Source organism: Symphalangus syndactylus, chromosome 12 (genome assembly GCF_028878055.3).
Source record: "Symphalangus syndactylus isolate Jambi chromosome 12, NHGRI_mSymSyn1-v2.1_pri, whole genome shotgun sequence".
Classification (NCBI taxonomy): domain Eukaryota; kingdom Metazoa; phylum Chordata; class Mammalia; order Primates; family Hylobatidae; genus Symphalangus; species Symphalangus syndactylus.
This window is the reverse complement of record NC_072441.2, coordinates 140,764,907-140,783,629: the sequence shown is the minus strand read 5'-3', so window position 1 is coordinate 140,783,629 and position 18,723 is coordinate 140,764,907. Positions and strand designations below refer to the sequence as shown.

The 18,723-nt window shown below is 52.1% G+C and overlaps 1 protein-coding gene across 6 annotated transcripts in view; it reads right to left on the bottom strand.

Moving 5' to 3' along the window:
- Nucleotides 1–7,792: 7,792 nt before the first annotated feature.
- GRIK3 (glutamate ionotropic receptor kainate type subunit 3) overlaps nucleotides 7,793–18,723 on the bottom strand; it is a 239,247-nt gene continuing 228,316 nt past the window's right edge. For 2 of the 6 annotated variants that reach the window (XM_055254586.1, XM_055254590.1), the window contains exons 14-16: nucleotides 18,376–18,598; nucleotides 17,285–17,535; nucleotides 7,793–14,357 (exon numbers count right to left, since the gene is read on the bottom strand). In XM_055254586.1, coding sequence (XP_055110561.1) covers nucleotides 14,163–14,357; nucleotides 17,285–17,535; nucleotides 18,376–18,598 — 669 coding nt within the window. In that variant the 3' untranslated portion in view covers nucleotides 7,793–14,162. The other 4 variants (XM_055254589.2, XR_008652849.1, XM_063627902.1 and 1 more) reach the window with 4 other exon arrangements.

Here is an 18,723-nt window from a genome sequence, read left to right as displayed (position 1 = left end):
ACCAGTGGTCCTCCACACTGAGCCGGAAGTGACCAGGGGGTCCAGGCAGCGTGGCCATAGCCCCCCAGGTCTGAGCAACCACAAGCAGAGTTTAGGGTTGTGATCAAATAAAACTCACAACCAAGTTAATCCGACACACTTATTGATGTGCATAGTTGTTATTGGACTGCACTGCAATTAGGCATAAATGGTAGGTCGTTCCTGTGAGTGACTATAATTAGTAATTCTCGGTTTTGGCCCAATCAAGTTTGGGTGTTTGTTTTCTATAAGCATAGACGTTCCCCAGTGTCTGTAAACAGCATTGATATTGACTGTTTTCTGATTCACTCATTCATTTGTTCATTTCCCAAATCTATGAAACAGAGGTCCCAGACTGGAGCCCTCATTTTGTTGCTTACTGGGTGATTGTGGGGGAGTAATTCCACTTCTTTCAGCCTTGGTTTTTCACATCTGTAATATGGAGATGACATCTCTAGCGTATGGGGTTATGCTGAGAATCCTATGAGATGGGCATGCTCAGAGCCAAGCACGGTGCCAGGTCTAGAATTGTCACTCAGTTAGCTGCATCCTGTTGTTATTAGCATTATTAATATTATTATTTTATTTTTATAGAGATGGGGTTTCACCATGTTGCCCAGTCTGGTCTCGAACTCCTGGACTCAAGCAATCCACTCACCTTCGCCTCCTAAAGTGTTAGGATTACAGGCGTGCGCCACTGCACTCAGCCCATTATCATTATTGATATTCTTATTATTATTGATAACAACTTCTCCTGGAAAAGAGCTGAGCACTAAGAGCTCTGAAGCTTTTGGTCTCAGATGGGAGGATGATTCTGAGTGCAGAAGAGGCCTGTCCCTTGGACTTCACTGGGGCTGGAGGGGTCTGGATTGTGCAAGAGGACGCAGAAGCAGTGACATTTGGGCTATGGTGACTGTTGTGGCCTCATCGTTACCTGCAGGCAAGTGGGGCTGGGAAGCTTAAGATTTCCACATCTTTAATTTTACCACTGCCCAGCTCCTGGGAAGTACGGCACTGGATCAAATCTCCCTACAGAGAGGAGAGTGCCTGCACAGGGCACGGTGCTTAGAAGGCTCTCAGGAAATGCTTGGCTCTGTCCCAGAGGATGTGTTATTGGAGTTTAGAGAATTCTTAGTTATCTGAGGCTGAATTAGGGGGGAGGAGGGGAAGCTGGTTCTCACAGCAAACTGCAAGTAAGTCTTTGGGCTAGACAGACAGAACAGAGGCCTGCTCCCTCCTGAAGAAAAACCTCTCCACATCTGCGAGCTGCTGAACTCACTGGGAAGAGGGTGTGCTTTGCCAATACACTTCATGCTGGGAGGAGATGATCTGGGAGGTAGTCTGGAGCAGGAAGAGATTGTAGGGGCTGTCAGCAAGGCCAGAGCTGCAGGAAGGAGTGTGGGGGGTCTGGGGTCAGGTGGGGGTCTGGGCAGGGACCCTGGGAGCCTGAGCTTGCCCAAGGTCCAGTGAGGCACTATTGGCTTTTAGAGCCTGGGAGGCAGACAGCCCTGGGTTAGACTCTGCCCTACCACATACTCCCTGGACCTTGGGCAAGTTATTTGGCCTCTCTGAGCCTCAATTTCTTAATCTGTGACATGGGGCCATAGCAGATGCTGTCAGTGTCTTGCCCTTACCCCTTCTGGGCAAGCTGCCTGACTTCCCACTGCCAAGATGGGCACTGTTCTGCCTGAGGCTTTGTCCTGGCCCAGAGTCCACCTTGCCCCCTTGTGGCATGCCAGAAGTACCTGGGATTGGCTGTCTCTGGGGGACCAGTCCTAAACCAAAGATTGATAGGACTTGGTGTATACATACCCCAGCTCCCTCGCTCCTTCAATGGGAGATTCTTGAGTTGCATATTCTATGCTGTCTCCCAGAGTTCTTCATGGAGTCAAGTTCCAACTGCCCACAGGGTTGACTGGCTTGATGTTGTACCCCTTATAAGCTGGCTTCCCTTTGGCATCTCACATCCCTATTCCCCTATTTTCATCTTGTATTCAAGCCCTTGTCTCAGGGGCCTCTTCCAGGAGATCTCAAACTAAGGGGATAATATCATGCTCTTCTCCTAGCACTATGGGCATGATGTGAATTAAGTAGCTAACATATTTCGCTTCCCATCTTTTCCCTTATATCCTGTTGGGTACTGGTAACTTAGTCTTCAAGGGGCTCCGGCTATTGGGGAATCAGGGACAGAGGCCTGAGCCAAGCTGGGCTGACATTCAGGTCTTTGCAGATAACGGGCCAGGGCAGGAGCTAGGGGCTTGTCTGGTGGGAAGCTGAGTGTTGCAGGTGCGGTGGCTGCTCCGGAAGTCCTCTCCGTGGGGACTCCTCATCTCGGATCCTTTCTGGAGGCCGAGGCAGACAATAAATCCCCTTGGTAGAGCTGGTCCCAGCATGGGCCACCCTGCAGAAAGGCTTCATCAGCGGCCTCATTTGCATAAGATAATGAAACCGCAGTAAAAATAGTAAAAGAAAAAATGGCCTGGCAACTTTGTTTCCATAATGACAGATGCTTCTTAAACACTCAGCTTCTGTTTCCCAAGGAAGTGCCATCAAGGCTCCAAGGGGGCCATGTACCCTGGCCCAGTGTGGTTCTTGGAATAGGGGCCTGTGGCCCCTGGGATGCTCCAGCCCTGACCTCCTGCTGCTCCTTGGTTTGCTCTGGATGGACCTGGGTGGCAGGGCAGTAGGAAGGGAGAGAGGGGAGAACTGACTGAAGAGTGAAGGACCCTCACAAACAGCCCAATGCCTCACACTTAACACATGCTTTCACATGTCATTTTAAAAATTCTCACGTGAGCTCCCTGTTACAGTCAAAATGGGTACCCCCAATGCACAGGTGAGTAAACTGAGGCTTGTGAATTGTCCAAGGCCATGCTTAAATTAAAATGGTAGAGGGATCTTAGAATTTGCCCCCTATTCCTAGTCCCTGTCTCCTGTCCGGACACCTCCATGAGTGACAGGAGGTCCTTGCCACTGGGGATGGCTGGGGAGAGGGCAGGTCACAGACCTAGAAGGGGGTGGGGGACCTGTGGGAGGTGGGAGCCATCTCCACAGGTCTCAGACCCCTGTCCCTTGAGCAGGGTGAGATGATCAAGGTCAAAAGAAAGGGGGCCACTGTGGGATGGGACTCTCCCAGACCTAGAGAACAAAAAATAACCATATCAGAGTGTGCTTCAGAAATATTTTGTCCTCTCACCTCCAAGCCACCAGGGCTCTGCAATGACTGCCTTGGAAGCAGAACTAATGACAGTAATAATAGTAATGAATAAAATAATGGCATGGGCACTGTTTCCCCAGCTCAGAGGAAAATCTCTAGTCTAATTGCACTTGGCTAGGGTCAGGGGTTCCCTGCCATAGCACCTCCTTTCCACTAAGTGTTTGGGGCAGAGTCCTGATTTCCTGATTCAGTGAAAGAGGGCTTGGCTGCATGGGGTGGGGAGAATGGGAACTGAGCAAGTTTTCAGGGCACAGATGGTCGTGACTCATGCAAGATGGCCAGTGGGAGTCACCTGGATGCTAAGGCAAGTGTCATTTTGAAGCCACTAAGCAAGACATCTAGAGAGGCACCTCTCCAGGCTCTGTACTGGACTCCTGCAGGTAGAGACGGTGGGTCCATTCCCCAGGGCTCCCTGGGGCTGGCAACTGAACCTGCATGTTGTGGCAGAACCTGGGAGGCCTCTGCAGCGGGCTCCATCTCTGTCTGGTGGTCCCTTCCCAGATCCCTCCCAGCCTGTGGAATCTTTGGCCTAATTTGAGAGGTAGTGGAGGGGAAACTTCAAGATGTTTTGGGTCTTAGACTGGGAACAACAGCTTTGCACTTAAAGCTGAGTATTTGACCACATTTCTTTCCTGATTCCTCTGTGCCTGGGCTAGTTTTCCCCTTGGCATATTTGGGAGGGGTCAAGTCATTCCTTACTTTCCCTCCACAGTAATAGCTAACATTGGCTGAGCTAGACCGTGTGCCTGGCATGGACAATCTCATCAGATCTCTATAACCCTCCTCTGAGGTGGGTCTTAGTCTCCCCATTCTGAAACTTAAAGAAGACAGTGAGGTGTGGTGGTGAGCACCTGTGGTCCCAGCTACTTGGGAGTCTGAGGTGGGAGGATCACTGAGCCCAGGAGGTCGAGGCTGCCGGGAGCTATGATTGTGCCACTGCACTCTAGCCTGGGCCACAAAGTGAGACCCCCATCTCCAGAAAAAGTGTGGGAGAAAAGAAGACATAGAGCAAGAAGCAGAACCCAGGAAGCTGGACTCCAGAGTCCCTGATCTTACTGCTTGGGGAGGCTTGCCCATCAGTCCTAGCAGAGGGGTCCTGAGTGAACTTGAATCCTGAGGGACTTAGGGCATTCCTGCCAGCATAGATATTCTGGGGCTAGATAAGACAGAAAAGTATAGGAGTGGAGTGGGATGCTCAGTTAATCAACATTTCAGATGGGGAACTAAGGACTCAAGGGAGGATTCATTTCTATGATGCTCTTGAATGGGGTGAGTGGGGCTTGTGCCTTCAGAGCATGGAGTAGGAGGGTTCCGAGGCCTGTGCTGCATTCAGTGACCCCAACTGCTCCACCACAGCTGGGCCACTTGCTGTGCTGGCAGCGGGCCAAAAGCCCGGTAGCCCCTGCGAGCTGTGGGCAGTGCAGACACCCAAGTCTGTCCCAGACGAGTGGACCCTAGCCTTCATTTGAACAAGATCCTCAGGGCATTTTCAGAAGTGTGGATCTAGAGTGACTCATCAGATATACCTGTTCTCTGAGAACTCCACCATCCAGCTCTCTCTGCTGAAGGAGTGGGTGGGCAGTTTGGAATTGGGACATTTTCACTGACATGAGCCCTGAAGCTGGGAGGACCTGAACCAGGATGGGGGTGGCCATGTCCTGCCTTGAACAAGGAAGCAGAGCGGGGAGGAAGGGAATGAGAGATAGAAACAGAGAGAGGGAGAAAGATAGAGGGAGAGAAACTTGACTGTCTTCCATCAGACCCCTTATCATGAAGCCCCCTGTTTGCCCCGGTGAGTTTGAGTAGGTGTCTGTTTCCTGCCACAGCAATTCCTGACTGAGGGGCCTCCTTGAATGTCTTGCTCCTGGGGACTGGTGCACTAGAACTAGGAGCCCATGTATGTCCTGGAGACGAGAGGAGCACAAGGCATTAGCCAAGGAGGGGCTGAGGCAGAAATGGCCGAGGTTATAGAAACAGGAGCCTGAGCCAGGACAGCCACATCACTGCTCCTGCACCCATTGTGCAGTCAGTAATCTGAGAGGCCTGGCTGGCCCCCGTCCAGAGCCGAGGGTATCACAGATAGGCTTCTGAGTTAGGGTTAGTCCTGAAAGGAGGAGTGCCCTTGTCTCTCCAGAGAGGACTCAGCCCATAGTAACTCCTAATTTTTCTTCTTCCCATCTTTCTCCCTTTTCTTAATGAAAATAGCATCATTTATTGTTGGCTTATGATGTGCCTGCCCTGTGCTAAATATGCAGTGTGCTTTTTCTCATTTAATCCCCACAAGCACTCCATGAGGGGGCGGCTTTCACACTCATGAATTTTACAGATGAGGAAACAGGCTCAAGGATGTGAAGTCACTTCTTCAAAGTTACACGGCTAGTAGCTGGTAGAGCTGGGACTCATACATGTTTAGTTAAGTCTGTGAATGAATGGATGGATGGATGGATGGATGGATGGATGGATGGATGGGCAGATGGATGGATGAGCGGATGGATGGATGGGTGGGTGGATGGGTGGGTGGATGGATGGATGGATGGATGGATGGGTGGATGGATGGATGGGTGGGTGGATGGATGAATGGGTGGATGGATGGATAGATGGATGGATGGGTGGGTGGATGGATGGATGGATGGGTGGGTGGATGGATGGATGGATGGATGGATGGATGGATGGATAAATGGGTGGATGGACAGATGGATCGGTGGATGGATGGATGGATGGATGGATGGATGGGTCGATGGATGGATGGGTGGGTCGATGGATGGATGGGTGGGTCGATGGATGGATGGGTGGGTGGATGGATGGATGGATGTGTGGATGGATGGGTGGATGGATGGATAGATGGGTGGATGGGTGGGTGGATGCATGGATGGATGGATGGGTGGGTGGATGGATGGGTGGATGGGTGGATGGATGGGTGGATGGGTGGGTGGATGGATGGGTGCTCTACCTATTCTTTCACCCCCACTGTGGGCCTCATTTCTACCAGGTCTCTTGTCCATATTCCCCCACTCCTTGCTGGACCTGGAGCCTACCCTGACTCCCACGGTGCTCCTCTCCAGGGATGGTCCCGACCATGCCCCTCAATGGCTGACGCCTGCAACCCAGGGCCTTTCTTTACCTCCTACCTGGCTCAGACCAAAGTCTCCTCCTGGGCTGTGGCTCCAGGTTAGACCAGAGCTCCCAGACACTGGCCTACTGGATCCCGACATCCTCTCCATTCTGCAGAGATTACTGCTGGGGCCGTGGCTTGGCCTCCCTGGCACTTGTCAGCTGATGGAATGGGAGGTGCAATTTTAGGAGACCTGCCAACCCATATTGCCTATTTTTTTGACTTCTCCAATTTTCTCAACCCTCCTAAAGCAGTGATCCTGGGTCCCATAATTGTATTAAGTGACCCCTTTCTCCCTCGGGCCACAGCTAATTGGAACACAAGTGGCCACTTGACCCAAGCTGGTGCAATCATAGCCACTTTCCTGGTAATTAGGCTTAGGACACTTAAGCCGGTGTCAAGGGTCTTGGACATTTGGACTGGAAAGTCGTGCAGAGTCAGGGTCTGAGATGTGTCAGGGTCTGAGGGACATCTCTCATTCAAAATAGATCATATGTGTTAGGAGCTTACCCTAGCACCGACCACAGGGAAAGTGCTCAATAACCATGAGCTATTTTTAAGATGATGTCATAGGAGAACATGGAGGGTTCTGTTTGGAAAGGGGTCTCTACCAATTCAATCTGTTTGCATGAGAGTTGGAGGCAAAGGTGAGGCAGAGGCCACCTTCCCACTCCTCTTTGGGCTGTTTCTGTCATGGGAACATGAGGTTTCCCAGCAGCTTCAGTCCACTACTCATCTCCAACTTCCTGGGTTCCAAGGAGCACTATGATGTGGGATGGTGGCGGCCCCAGTGTCTTGATGGAGACTTCCTGGATCCTGGATTGCAGCTCTGGGGTGTGTCTTTCCCTCCCAGCTCTGGCACCAGGCCCAGAGGTGGTCATGCACTGGTGGGTCAGTTCTGTATTATTCTGGGAGCCATTCCTGGAGGACCAAGTTGGCCGGGCTCCCTCATCTCTTCCGCTGGTTTTATAAACCTCCATACTGAATCCCTTCCTGCTGGAAATGTCCCGCCCTGAACCCTGATTGTATGAGCAGTTTCCATCTCCAGAGGGCAGTTGGCATAGAGCTTTCTCATTTCCAGTTTGACAAAGCTCAGGCGAGACTCTGGCCAAGCTGGGGTAAGGTGTCCACCCGACCTCACCAGCTGTGACCAAAGGGACAGAGCCACGTGAGTAAGTACGTGGCAACTCCCAAGGGAGTGTGTGGATGGAGATGAGGGAGGGGTATTGCCAAGGGAAGGGAAGACAGAGGTCAGACAGTCTCAAGGACAGACCCTACTTCCTCAATGTCTGAACCAGAAGCCTGGCCGGAGCCACCCGCTTGCTGGGCACCAGGGTCTCTTGTCTGGGACACAGTCATGCCTGGGGGAAGATGACAAAAGCTCGTCGCCCAGCACCTTCTGGTTCTAAGGAGAGAAGAGAAACAGAAAACACGCCTCAAGGGAGCCCTGTTTTCTAGAAACATTTTATTTAAAATTTAAAACCATATTACTTCATACAGCAAACTGTGCACTTTGATATATCACAGTGTCTTAAAAAGGAAAATAATCAGATTTGTTTGGAAATTTATTTACATCAGCCTAGAATGATTGGCAAGTAACACAGTTACTATGAAACCCAAATTGTTACAAAATGTTTACAAAAAACTATATTCATAGAAATTCTGCATGTCCACAAAGGGCATCCCCTGAATGGCCCAGAGACCAGTGTGTGGGAACCTTGTTGAGTGGGAGTGGGGGGCGTCCAGGCACTCTGGTCTGGGTGGCGGGACAGGTCTAGGGTCTCAGAGGCCCATGGTGCTGCCTGGGGGCTCAGCCCAGAGCCTGGGAACTGAGGCCCCTACCATGGGAGGCCCAACCAGGAAGTCGGCCCAGGCAGAGGTGGGCTGGGGGCTTGACGCACAGTGGTAAGCGGGCCCATGATCCCTACGGAACCAAGACGGGATGCTCCTCATGGGGCTGGAGTCAGGCGTGCTTGGTCAGGGCCCCAGAGGCAGACCCAGTGTTCAGTGCAGACCAGCCTGACGCCTGAGGCTGAAGCTGGGGCAGGCTGCTGACTGCACGGAAGCCCACTTCAGTTATCTCCTCCCCTGCGTGCTCCAGAGATGCTCAGACCTGCAAAAGAGGCTAAAGGAATGGAACTGCAGAGAACAGACCGATCTGGGTGAGCCAGGGACAGAGGTCTGCAGCCTCCTGGGGAGGGCGTGCTCTGCCAACTGCCCTGCCAGGATGCCGCAGGGGAGAGAAGGGCAGACAGATGGAGCCTGGGCTGTGCTAGGATAGGAGCTACCTTCTTGCCTCTCATCTTTCACCCCTCTGGCTCTGAGGTCGCTCCCTGACAGCTGGTCTCTGGGTCAAATGGGGCTGGGGAGGTTGTCTGAGGCGAGGCAAACCCTTGGCTGGCATTTGACTGAATCTATGGCTGCTTCTTCATGTCTGGAGGCCTCAGAGTTTTGATCCATAAAATGGAGACAATCTGGGAGGTGATGTGAGGTCCACTGTTCTAGAAGGCAGGAGGACAGGATCAATAACAGGGGCATGGGAACACTGTATCGGCATGCTGGCAATGCCCTGGGGGCATTCTCTTTAACAAGTGCTTTCCCTAGTTGTGAGCTGTGTTGTGTGCAAGTTGTGACTGCTTCTGCATGTGGGTGAGAATCAGAGGCAGAGGCTTTTGCTATCTAGAATAGCCCCGCCTTCTAGGGTATTCTAGGTGGAGCCTGAAACCTACCTGCGATTCTGCAGGCAGGTGTGAGAACAGGCCTGGCGAGTGGCCTGCTCTTTCCCAGCCCTTCTGCTCCTGATGAATTGGCCCAGAACTAGAATGTAATATTGGCACAGAGGCCGAGTACTAGCATGACACTGCTTCTCAGACACACCCAGCTGTCCTGCCTCAGACAGGCTCCGATGGAGATGAGGTCCGGCGGCCATTCCTGCCCCTCCCACAGGAGGCCCTGGCGGTGCAAGACTCACCTGGCAGCACCATTAGCTCTGCCCTCTTCTTCAGGGTCTGGAGCTCTGATGTGTGGAGGGCCTTCCCCCTGCAAGGGGCTCTCTGAGGCCTCTGTCCCAGACCTTGCTGCTGCAGCCCCCATCTCTCATCTGGTCCTCACCCATGCTGGCTGGGTTATGTACACTCCGTGTGCAGACGTGCAGGAAAGGGTTGTATACACATGGGCTACAGGTCATATATACACTGTGCATATATATATATATATACAGTATATATATATATATTTTACATTCATATATATATTGTACAGAACATTAACCTTCTATCTAAAAGTTTTGTGACTCATGTACGACCTCAGCTCTGAAGTTTTAACTCCAGGGCAAATCCAGGACTGAAGGGAAGGCTTGATTTAAACTGCCATGGGGACAGAGGGCACGGCCCTTCCATGGCAGCCAGCAGCCGGGCCACTTCCAGATGTGTCCACCTGACCTGCAACTTCCAGATGTGTCTAATCCAGAGACCTGCCCACAGAGTTGGGCTCATTTCTTGTATCTGTCCATAAGGCTGGGCCCATCCCAGATGATAAGTCCATGCAGCTGTTTGTCCAAACCTCTAGCCCCTTTGCAGATGGGTATCCACACAGGACCATTCCAGATGTGAGCCAGAGAGGCCAGCCTACTTTCAGATGTTTGCGCATGTAGCTGGGAGTGGCTCAGGGAGGGACCAACTTCATGCTGAGTGACGAGGCAGGAGCTGTGACCCACCCCCAGACCCAGTACCCCTGGAAAAGTAGGCAGAAAGGGAGCTTTTGATTGTTCTTGGTGAGTGCACTCCTGGTGGAGAGGGAGCAACTTGTAACCCGTTTGGCCCTTTCCCCTGGCCTGGGCCAGGATTCCCATCTTCCAGGGCCTAGGGCATGGCAGGGGTTGGAGGTGGAGCCAGATTGTGCTTCCAGCTTAGATAGAGTCTTGGCTGTGAGGAGGGGGTGGCCCTCTTACCCCTCAGACACTCAAAGTCCAGCACACTGGCCAAGGGGGCATCACCCCTCTCGAGAGACTCTTGCAGCATGGGGCCACCTGAACACTGACAACGCTCTCAGGATTTTCTTCTGTCCAGAGCAGAGAAACCAGCAGCAGGACAAGGGGAGAGTGATCGGGAGGGCTCACTGTCCTTAAGCCCCGGGGCCTCGGCAGGGGTGGTGGGGTCTTCTTACCACTGCCCCTCAACTTGGCCAGCTTGAGCCGGTGGAGAGGAGGCACTGGCATTTGGGGATGCAGTGGGGACATTCTTCTGTTCAGGGCTGGCATGCGGCACCACGCAGGGACAGTCCAGCATCTGCTCAGGCAAGTTCCATCTTCTGCTCCATCCAAACACGCTTTCATGCTTCCCATCACCTCTCAGTGCCTGCGTGTGTGCACACACACTACATGTGCATACACACACATACACACACACACACATGCACCTGCCTCAGCTCAGCTCCATGCCCACTGGCAGGACAGACCTAAACTTAAAAAAACACAAGATCTGCCTCACTGGAAACACCTCCCCACTCCGTCCCACCTCACAGATGTAGCATCATTTTCAGTGCCCCGGGAGAGACAGAGCTCACGCTTGGGCAGCGGTGGTCCCCACTGCACTTTGAACACTAGGTTGGTCTCTAGGACAAACGCTGGATGTTGGCCAGAAGCCAAATATCAGCCACACCGACAACACCTGAACATCAGGACGCAAGGTTTGCATGGGAGGGAAGAGGAGATGAGGCAGCGTGCCCTCCTGCTTCCACACAGGAGTCTAAAGACCAGTCAGTACCTTTTGGGGGGTTTCTCTAATTGAATTGTGCCTCTATTTATCCACTATTCTTTGTCCCTTTTATAAAAATTCTCACCACTTCTTCTTCTTCCTGTCACAATCCACGTATATGCATAGCCTCTGAAGAACATGCTCATGTAGCATCACACACACAACACATGTGTGAGACAAGAGCAAGAATGAGGCACGTGCTATGAAACTATACTGGACAAAGTAAGACGGTGGTTAATGATTGTGTTTGCTGACAGCAAATTGGCAAATGCCTTCATTAGAATCCTGTTACCGGGGAATTACGAAAAAAAGTTTTCCTTTCAAACAGGACATGATGTCCACAGCAAAGGCATCAGCAGCATGAGCCCCAGAAGGGTTGTGCCCCCATCTCCTGGCAAGTGTGCCCATGCAACCTTGGTGACTCTGTGACAAATGATCTCTCCCATGACAGAAGTGCAAACAGACCCTGCTGCCCCACCTTCCTGATTGTCTGTCTCTGCTTCCACTGTGACCTGGAACATATGCGTGTGTCCCACACACACTCGGAAACTTCAACTCCACATGGCTTCTTGTCTACAGCATGCATTGACCCATGTCACACAACTCTCTGGCCCTGGCCTTCCCCCCGCTCCCCACTGTGCACACATGCCTGTACACATGTGTTCACATGCACCCACACACGGACCCCTTGGTGACATGGCTTCTCCTTTTACGCATATTTGGCTAGCTGCAGGTAAGATCCTGATCTGCATCCTATGCCACTCAGTGTACATGTGCACGCACACACACCAGCATGCATACACCTGTGCGTGCATGCTTACATACGCATACTCACCAGGGCCCCATCATGACATGGCTTCTCCTGTTTTTACATGTATGGGGCCTTGCTGCTCACCCGGATTTGTCTCCCTCATCCCCAATTCACTCAGATACACATATGCACGCATATGCACACATCAGATCCCCAAGGATTCACATATTATTGCATGCCCTGGACTATGTTATATGTCCAGATCTGTCCTGCGCCCCAATCCCCGAAGCTCACACATACAAACACAAAGAAAGACACAGACACACATGCACACACCCTCTGTACCCTGAAGCTTGTGACAGCATGGCTTTTCCTAACATTACATGCATGGGGCTTTGATGTATGTCTAGCCCTCCTCTCCCTCATCCAATGTACATAGCTAGTCAGAGCTGCTGGGATTCTGGGAACCTGCAGGTTTGGTCCTGCAGCTCACAGTCTGGAGGAGGGACAGTGTTTATCACTGAGCCCACTGTATGTAGGTTTATCACTGAGCCCACTATATGAGCCCACTGTAGCCTCCTGCTTTGCTAGAGATTACCCTTCACCCAGATGAGAAAGCCATTGAGATCCAAATGAAGCTCTTCCCTAACCGGGCTTCCCAAGCAGCATGGGACAGAGGTGAGAGGGGAGTGGCTGGTATGCCCCAGTTCTCATCCAGAACCCCCAGAACCTCTCTCCCCTGTTCAAAGCCTGCCCTCCATCCTTGGCCATGGCAAACCTGCTGGCCCGTCGTGTTCTCTTTAAGGACACTTTGTTCCTAATCCTTTATGTCTCATTCTTTTCCAAGACTCTTAAAGTCACAGACCTCTAGAGCATTCATCACAGCAAGCTGGAATGCATAGGTCCACCCCCTGGCTGGTACCCAACCTGCTGCTACTTCTCTGCTGTCTTCCCCAAGCCCCACAAGGTCACAGCTGCTCTGGACAACAGACAAGGGGCCAGGATGGCCTCATGTCTCTGTGTGGGGTCTTTGGTTAATTCTCCAGGAGGCGGCTTCTTCCTCCCCACCCTTGGGGCCTCTGCCAGCTATGATATTATGTCCCTGGAAACGTTTTTTTTTTCTAGGGAGCATCTCTAGGTTTGCTAAGTACAGGAGACCAGAAGTTCTTTTGATCCCTTCTGGTTCCCCCTACCTAGCCCAAAGTTAGTCTGTGTAGAAGGACACTGACTCCTTTTTTGAGGAGGGGTAACTTGACTTTCACTTCAATCGACTCTTCTCCTTTCGAGAAGACAGAGGGAGGCCAAGGTCTACCAGCCAGGAATGGGGAGTTGTTGATGAGAAGATGGCAAAGAGCCCAGGTTTCCAAATGCGAACAGGGTTTAGACAATAGCTTGCTAACCAGGAAAGTGAGACCCATTGGCACAAGAGCCGGTGGGATTTCCGTGGAATCTGCTTTTCCTCTGCTGGGCTTCAAATATTGGCTGCGTCTTTGGGCATCCTCTGTGAGAGATTCAGGGGATCCTCTCTCCTCTGGCTAGAAAGCGGAGAAGAATTTTCTGTGGCCACTCCCCCACTTATATTCTTAGAGACCTCCTAGAGAATTAGGAACCACTGGGTCATTGTCCATAAGAATCCAAAATGGTGGCCTCTGTTTGTGCGTTCTCTTCTCTCCCATACCCCAAACTCCTCTTTTCCCCTGTGTGGCTCTGTCTTCAACTCTGCCAGAACAGGGGCTGCCAGGGGTGGTGCCAAGTCCAGAAGACTAGGACCACGTGAACAGCCCCAGAGGGATGAAGTCTTCCTTCTGCCCGGGCATATGGGATAGGTATCCCTCACCATGAGCTCCCATTGGCTGCCATGCTAGAACATCCTTAAGGCGCCAAAGGCTTGTGTCTCTGGCCTCATGGTCAAGCTGTAGGAGGCCTGGGCTCTTGTGGAAGAAATGGCAATATAAGAGCTGTCTTCCATTTTCTGTGGCCTCTGCAGGGCCGTGGCAGAAACTTCTGACTCTGGAGGAGAGTTGAGGGGCGGGTGAGTTTGGCCTGAGAGAGGCATGTGCTTCCTTTGGCCTTGGCTATCTCGGCTGGCAGCTTTAGAAACCCACAGAAGATCTGAGGAGGATGAAGCCCAAGCAGCTGGCCTGAGAGCCTGCTGGCTTCCTGGCAGGTAAGGGCAGGAGGCTCCTGGCCCAACAGGCAGGTGGCAGCTCTGGTCCCCAAGCCCAGTGTGGGGACAGGGGACGTTCCTTCCAATCTCCTTTGCTTTCTTCTGCCCAGCCCCCAGGCCTGTGGTCCCCACCCCAGCTGTGCCTAGGGGAACACAGGGGCTAAGGATGTGCTGCAGGCCATGCTGTCCTTGCCGGGAAGCCGGCGGTCATTGAATGTGTGCATGTTAATGACGGCGTCAGTCTTGACCATCATGGGAGGCTGTGGCTTGTGCTTGACTCGACGCTGGCAGGTGAGGGAGAAACGGATCTCATCGGCCACAGTGCTGCAGAAGGAACGCTGCAGGAGGGTGGAGGAGAGGGGTCGGAAAAGGGGCACAGAGTGATGCCTGGTCCTGCAACTCCAGCCAGTTCCTGCCCTTCCTCCCAGAGTCTGTGCTAAGGTTACCCGTCTTTCTCACACCTTCACCCCACCCATCCCTCTGCCACCTGCAGGATGATTAGTTTGTGCAGCAGTCTACAAAACCTGACATTCTTGTTTGGAGAGTAAGGTAGGTGGGCCATCATCTTAACCTCGTTTATTATGAGCAAACTGAGGTTCTGAATGGCATGCACATTAACGTCCGAGGAGCTCTGGTTTACCTGTGCCATTTTTCTTCACTAGACTCGGAGGGCAGGAACCAGCCAGTTTCATCCCCATGAGCCCAACTCTCGAACCCTGACCAAAGCACTAGCTTTGGCCCAGGGTCAGGACTGAAGAAACATTTGACGAATGTATGGATAAACTTTCTCCTGGAAGGGCTTCCAACTAAGGGGAAGAATTAGTATCCTCCCACTCAGGGAAGTCCAGCACATGTTTCTCAAGGTGGGAAACTGGGAGGCAGGTCCCTGTAGGGCTGTTGGGTGGCAGTGGCCTCCTTCTGGCCTGGGTCCCTGCACACAGCCAAGAGGGACAGCAGGAGCTCAGCATTTCCTGCAGGTATCTGATGATGGTGGCTTCCAGAGGTTGTCCTGCAGCTTGCATGGAAGGCAATGGGGGCTGTTGATATCTCAACTTACCCAGTGAGGCCAGGGCACTAGCACCGGGACCACTTGTGTGCAGGGGCTGGGGACTAGGCTTTGAATTCTTGCTCTGCCTCCTACCAGCTGTGGCCCCTCCAGGCTTCCCTTTCCTCACCTACTACATGCAGAACGTCATCCCTCCTTGCCTGCTTTTCTTCATTCCACAAATACTTAATGCGACCCTACTATGTGCCAGGCACTATTCCAGGTGTTAGGCATGCAGCAGCGAAGAAGATCGGTAAGGCCACAGCCCACTTAGGGAGCTTGTGGTCTAACGGTGGGATGGAACAGATAATGAACACGTGAACAAATAAATAATTTCAGATAGTGATAGCCATCAGGAAGAGAATCAAGCAGTGAAATGGGATAGAGAGAGGCTGGGAATGGGGGCAGGTAAGGAAGGCTACTTGAGGAGGTAACACTGGAACTGAAACAAGAATGACCAGAAGATGTCAAAAACACACCCTCTGGGGGAGGAGCATTCTAGGAGCAGCATGTGCAAAGGGCCTGAGGCAGAAATGTGCTTGGTGTGTTCAGGCCAGTGTGTGTGGAGCAGAGTGGGGGAGGAGAGTGAGGGAAGGAGGTGGTCAGAGAAGTGGAGTAGATAGAACCTTTAGGCTTTTTGGTGGAATGAGGAGCTCTTTTTAAATTTTAATTTATTATTTATTATTACTATTTTTTGAGACGAAGTCTCTGTCTCCAGGCTGGAGTGCAGTGGCACGATCTCGGCTCACTGCAACCTCTGCCTCCTGGGTTCGAGTGATTCTCCTGCCTCAGCCTCCTAAGTAGCTGGGACTACAGGTGCAAGCCACCACGCCCAGCTAATTTTTGTATTTTCAGTAGAGACGGGGTTTCACAGTGTTGGCCAGGATAGTCTCGATCTCTTGACTTCGTGATCCACCCAACTTGACCACCCAAAGTGCTGGGATTACAGGCGTGAGCCACTGCCCCTGGCCGGGAGCTCCTTTTAACTGTAATGGGAATTCTCAGAGAATTTGATTGTTGTTCTTTTTTGATGTATCATAATTTTGTATCTACAGAGAACCATTCTCTGTTGTTAGACTTTTAGATGTTTACCCCTCCCTCCCATCTTTTCGCGTTATAATTTACACTTCAGCAAATTTCCTTGTAAATAAAACTGTGTCTATCTTTGACCACTTACACAGGGTACATTTCTAAAAGTGGAAATTGACAGGTGAAAATGTATGGATACTGTGAAAGACTCTGAACATGCTGTGAAGTTGCCTTCCAGAAAAGTACCTGCATAGACCTTCCCTCAGCGGCGTCCCTTCGCTTACACCCTTGCAAATTCCAACATCGAGTATCATCTTTCCCCCTCCTCTTTGTTGACTAAGGCTTGCTGGTTATAGAGGATTCCATTTCGTTTTTTACAGATATGTAAGTTGCTTGTTTATAATGGGCCCCTCTATATATAATTTAACTGCAATCTCCTTGAACTTCTCTGTGAGTTGTGCTTCCCCCAGCCCAGCGGCCCTCATCTCAGGCACACATTTAAATCACCCTTTAGGATTTTGTAAAAGCACAATGCTGGCTCCACCACAGACCAATTAAAACAGAGCGTCTCTGGGAGTGAGTACAGGGCATTAGCACTTGAAAACTTTCTCCCTGTGATTCTAATTTGCTACTGGGACCCAGAACTACTGCCCAACCATGCTTGAATTAATCAGAAGGCTTGAGCCTAGTTCTACTGTCTATATGCTTGGGCCAACCCTGTTAACTTTTCCTTTTTAAACTTTTGATTATGGAAATTTCCAAATATATGCAAAGGTAGAGAGAACAGTATAATGAACCCCTATGCAGCCATCACCCACCTTCAACAATTACCCTGGAGGGTTTTATGCAGGAAAATGATATGGTTTGAATTAAGTTTTAAACAAGGCACCGGTTGCTGTGTGAATTGTGGATGGTGTTGGGGAAGCGTGGAGGCTGGAAGGCCGCTTTGAAGGCTGCGGCATAATCCAGGCAGGAGGTGATGGGGCTTGGCCTGGGGTGGGGCAACAGCGATGGAAAAAAGTGCTAGGTCAGGATAGAGGTGGAGTGGCAGGGCTTGCTGGCCGAGTGGATGCAGGGTGAGCTGTTGTGAGGCTGAGATGAGACACCACTGTGTGCCTGGCACATAGAGGAGTGAAATCAGCGCGAATCTCCATTTCCCATCCTGTGCAGGCTCCAAGCTCCAAGGCTTACCTGCTCTCTCTCTGCTGTTTTGCGGAGCTTGTACACAAACTCGCCCACGGCCACCAGTACAGAGAGGACCAGCCCGGCGGCCAGAACAATGAAGATGCCCCCGATCTTCTGGATCCCCAGGGCACTGGCCTCTTTGTTTTCCTCCTCAGGACACCCGCTGCCCCGCCACCACTTCTCCTTCATGATGTGCAGCTTGTCCTCCTCCTGAAGCTGCAGGATGGCGATGGTGATCTTGTCCCGGTATGGGGAGCCTGAGCAGGGAGAAGGGACCCCTAGCCATCAGTGCATCAGTGGCGTGTGGCCCATGCTGTGTTTGGCTCTGCCGACACCCTGGTCAGGCCACCACCACTAGCCCTCTCGATCAGCTCATAAAAGGGGGGCCCTATCCCTGTGAGTCCCCTTTAAATCGACGCATGGTGTCTGGGTGAGTGGGAATGTCCTGTTTGAGTGGGGAGGTTGTGCCCATTGTGTATCAGTCCCTGTGGGCTCCCTGAAGGCCCAGTGCCCCTGAGCTGCATCAGCAGGGGCAGGAGAGGGAAGGCAGGAATGGCCTCTGGGAACTCTCCCCAAACCTTGCATCTGTCCCAGCTCTCATTGCTCAGGCCAGGGCCACCCTCACAAGGCATGCAGCTCCATCCCTCTGCTTCTGGGCTGAGAAAACGTCACTTTTGTCTGGGTGCGGTGGCTCATGCCTGTAATCCCAGCACTTTGGGAGGCTGAGGTGGGGAGATCACCTGAGGTCGGGAGTTCGAGACCAACCTGACCAACATGGAGAAACCCCATCTCTACTAAAAATACAAAATTAGCCGGGCGTGGTGGCGCATGCCTGTAATCCCAGCTACTCGGGAGGCTGAGGCAGGAGAATCTCTTGAACCCGGGAGGCGGAGGTTGCGGTGAACCAAGATCATGCCACTGACTCCAGCCTGGGCAACAAGAGCGAAATTCCGCCTCAAAAAAAAAAAAAAGAAAAGAAAGCGTCACCTTTATCAGCCCCGTGGAATGAGCTGCGAGACGGAGCATGAGTGGACGCGGGGGTGGAGCCCTCCCTCTGCCCACACACCCGCCCCTCCCACACGCAGCCCCTCGCTCACCCATGGGCGTGCCGATGCCGTAGCCCTTGGAGTCAATGAGGCCCCCGATCTGGGTGAGGTTGCAGTTCCTCTGCGTGACGTACTCGATGGTGGTGGACTCCATGAGCAGCGCGTAGTCGGCCGTCAGTGCCCTCTGGATGCCCTCCTCGTTGTTCTTCACCAGCGCCGAGGGCTTGCTGCTCATGAAGGCCCACATCTTCTCGAAGGTGGAGATCTTGGATTTCTGGGCCGCGAGGGAAGGGGTGATGCACACACCGTTACTAGGCACACCAGGGACCAAGCACCGCATACCCTGCTCAGCGGGGGTTGGGGCCTTGAACTCGGTCTACAATCTTCAGAGAAAGGGAG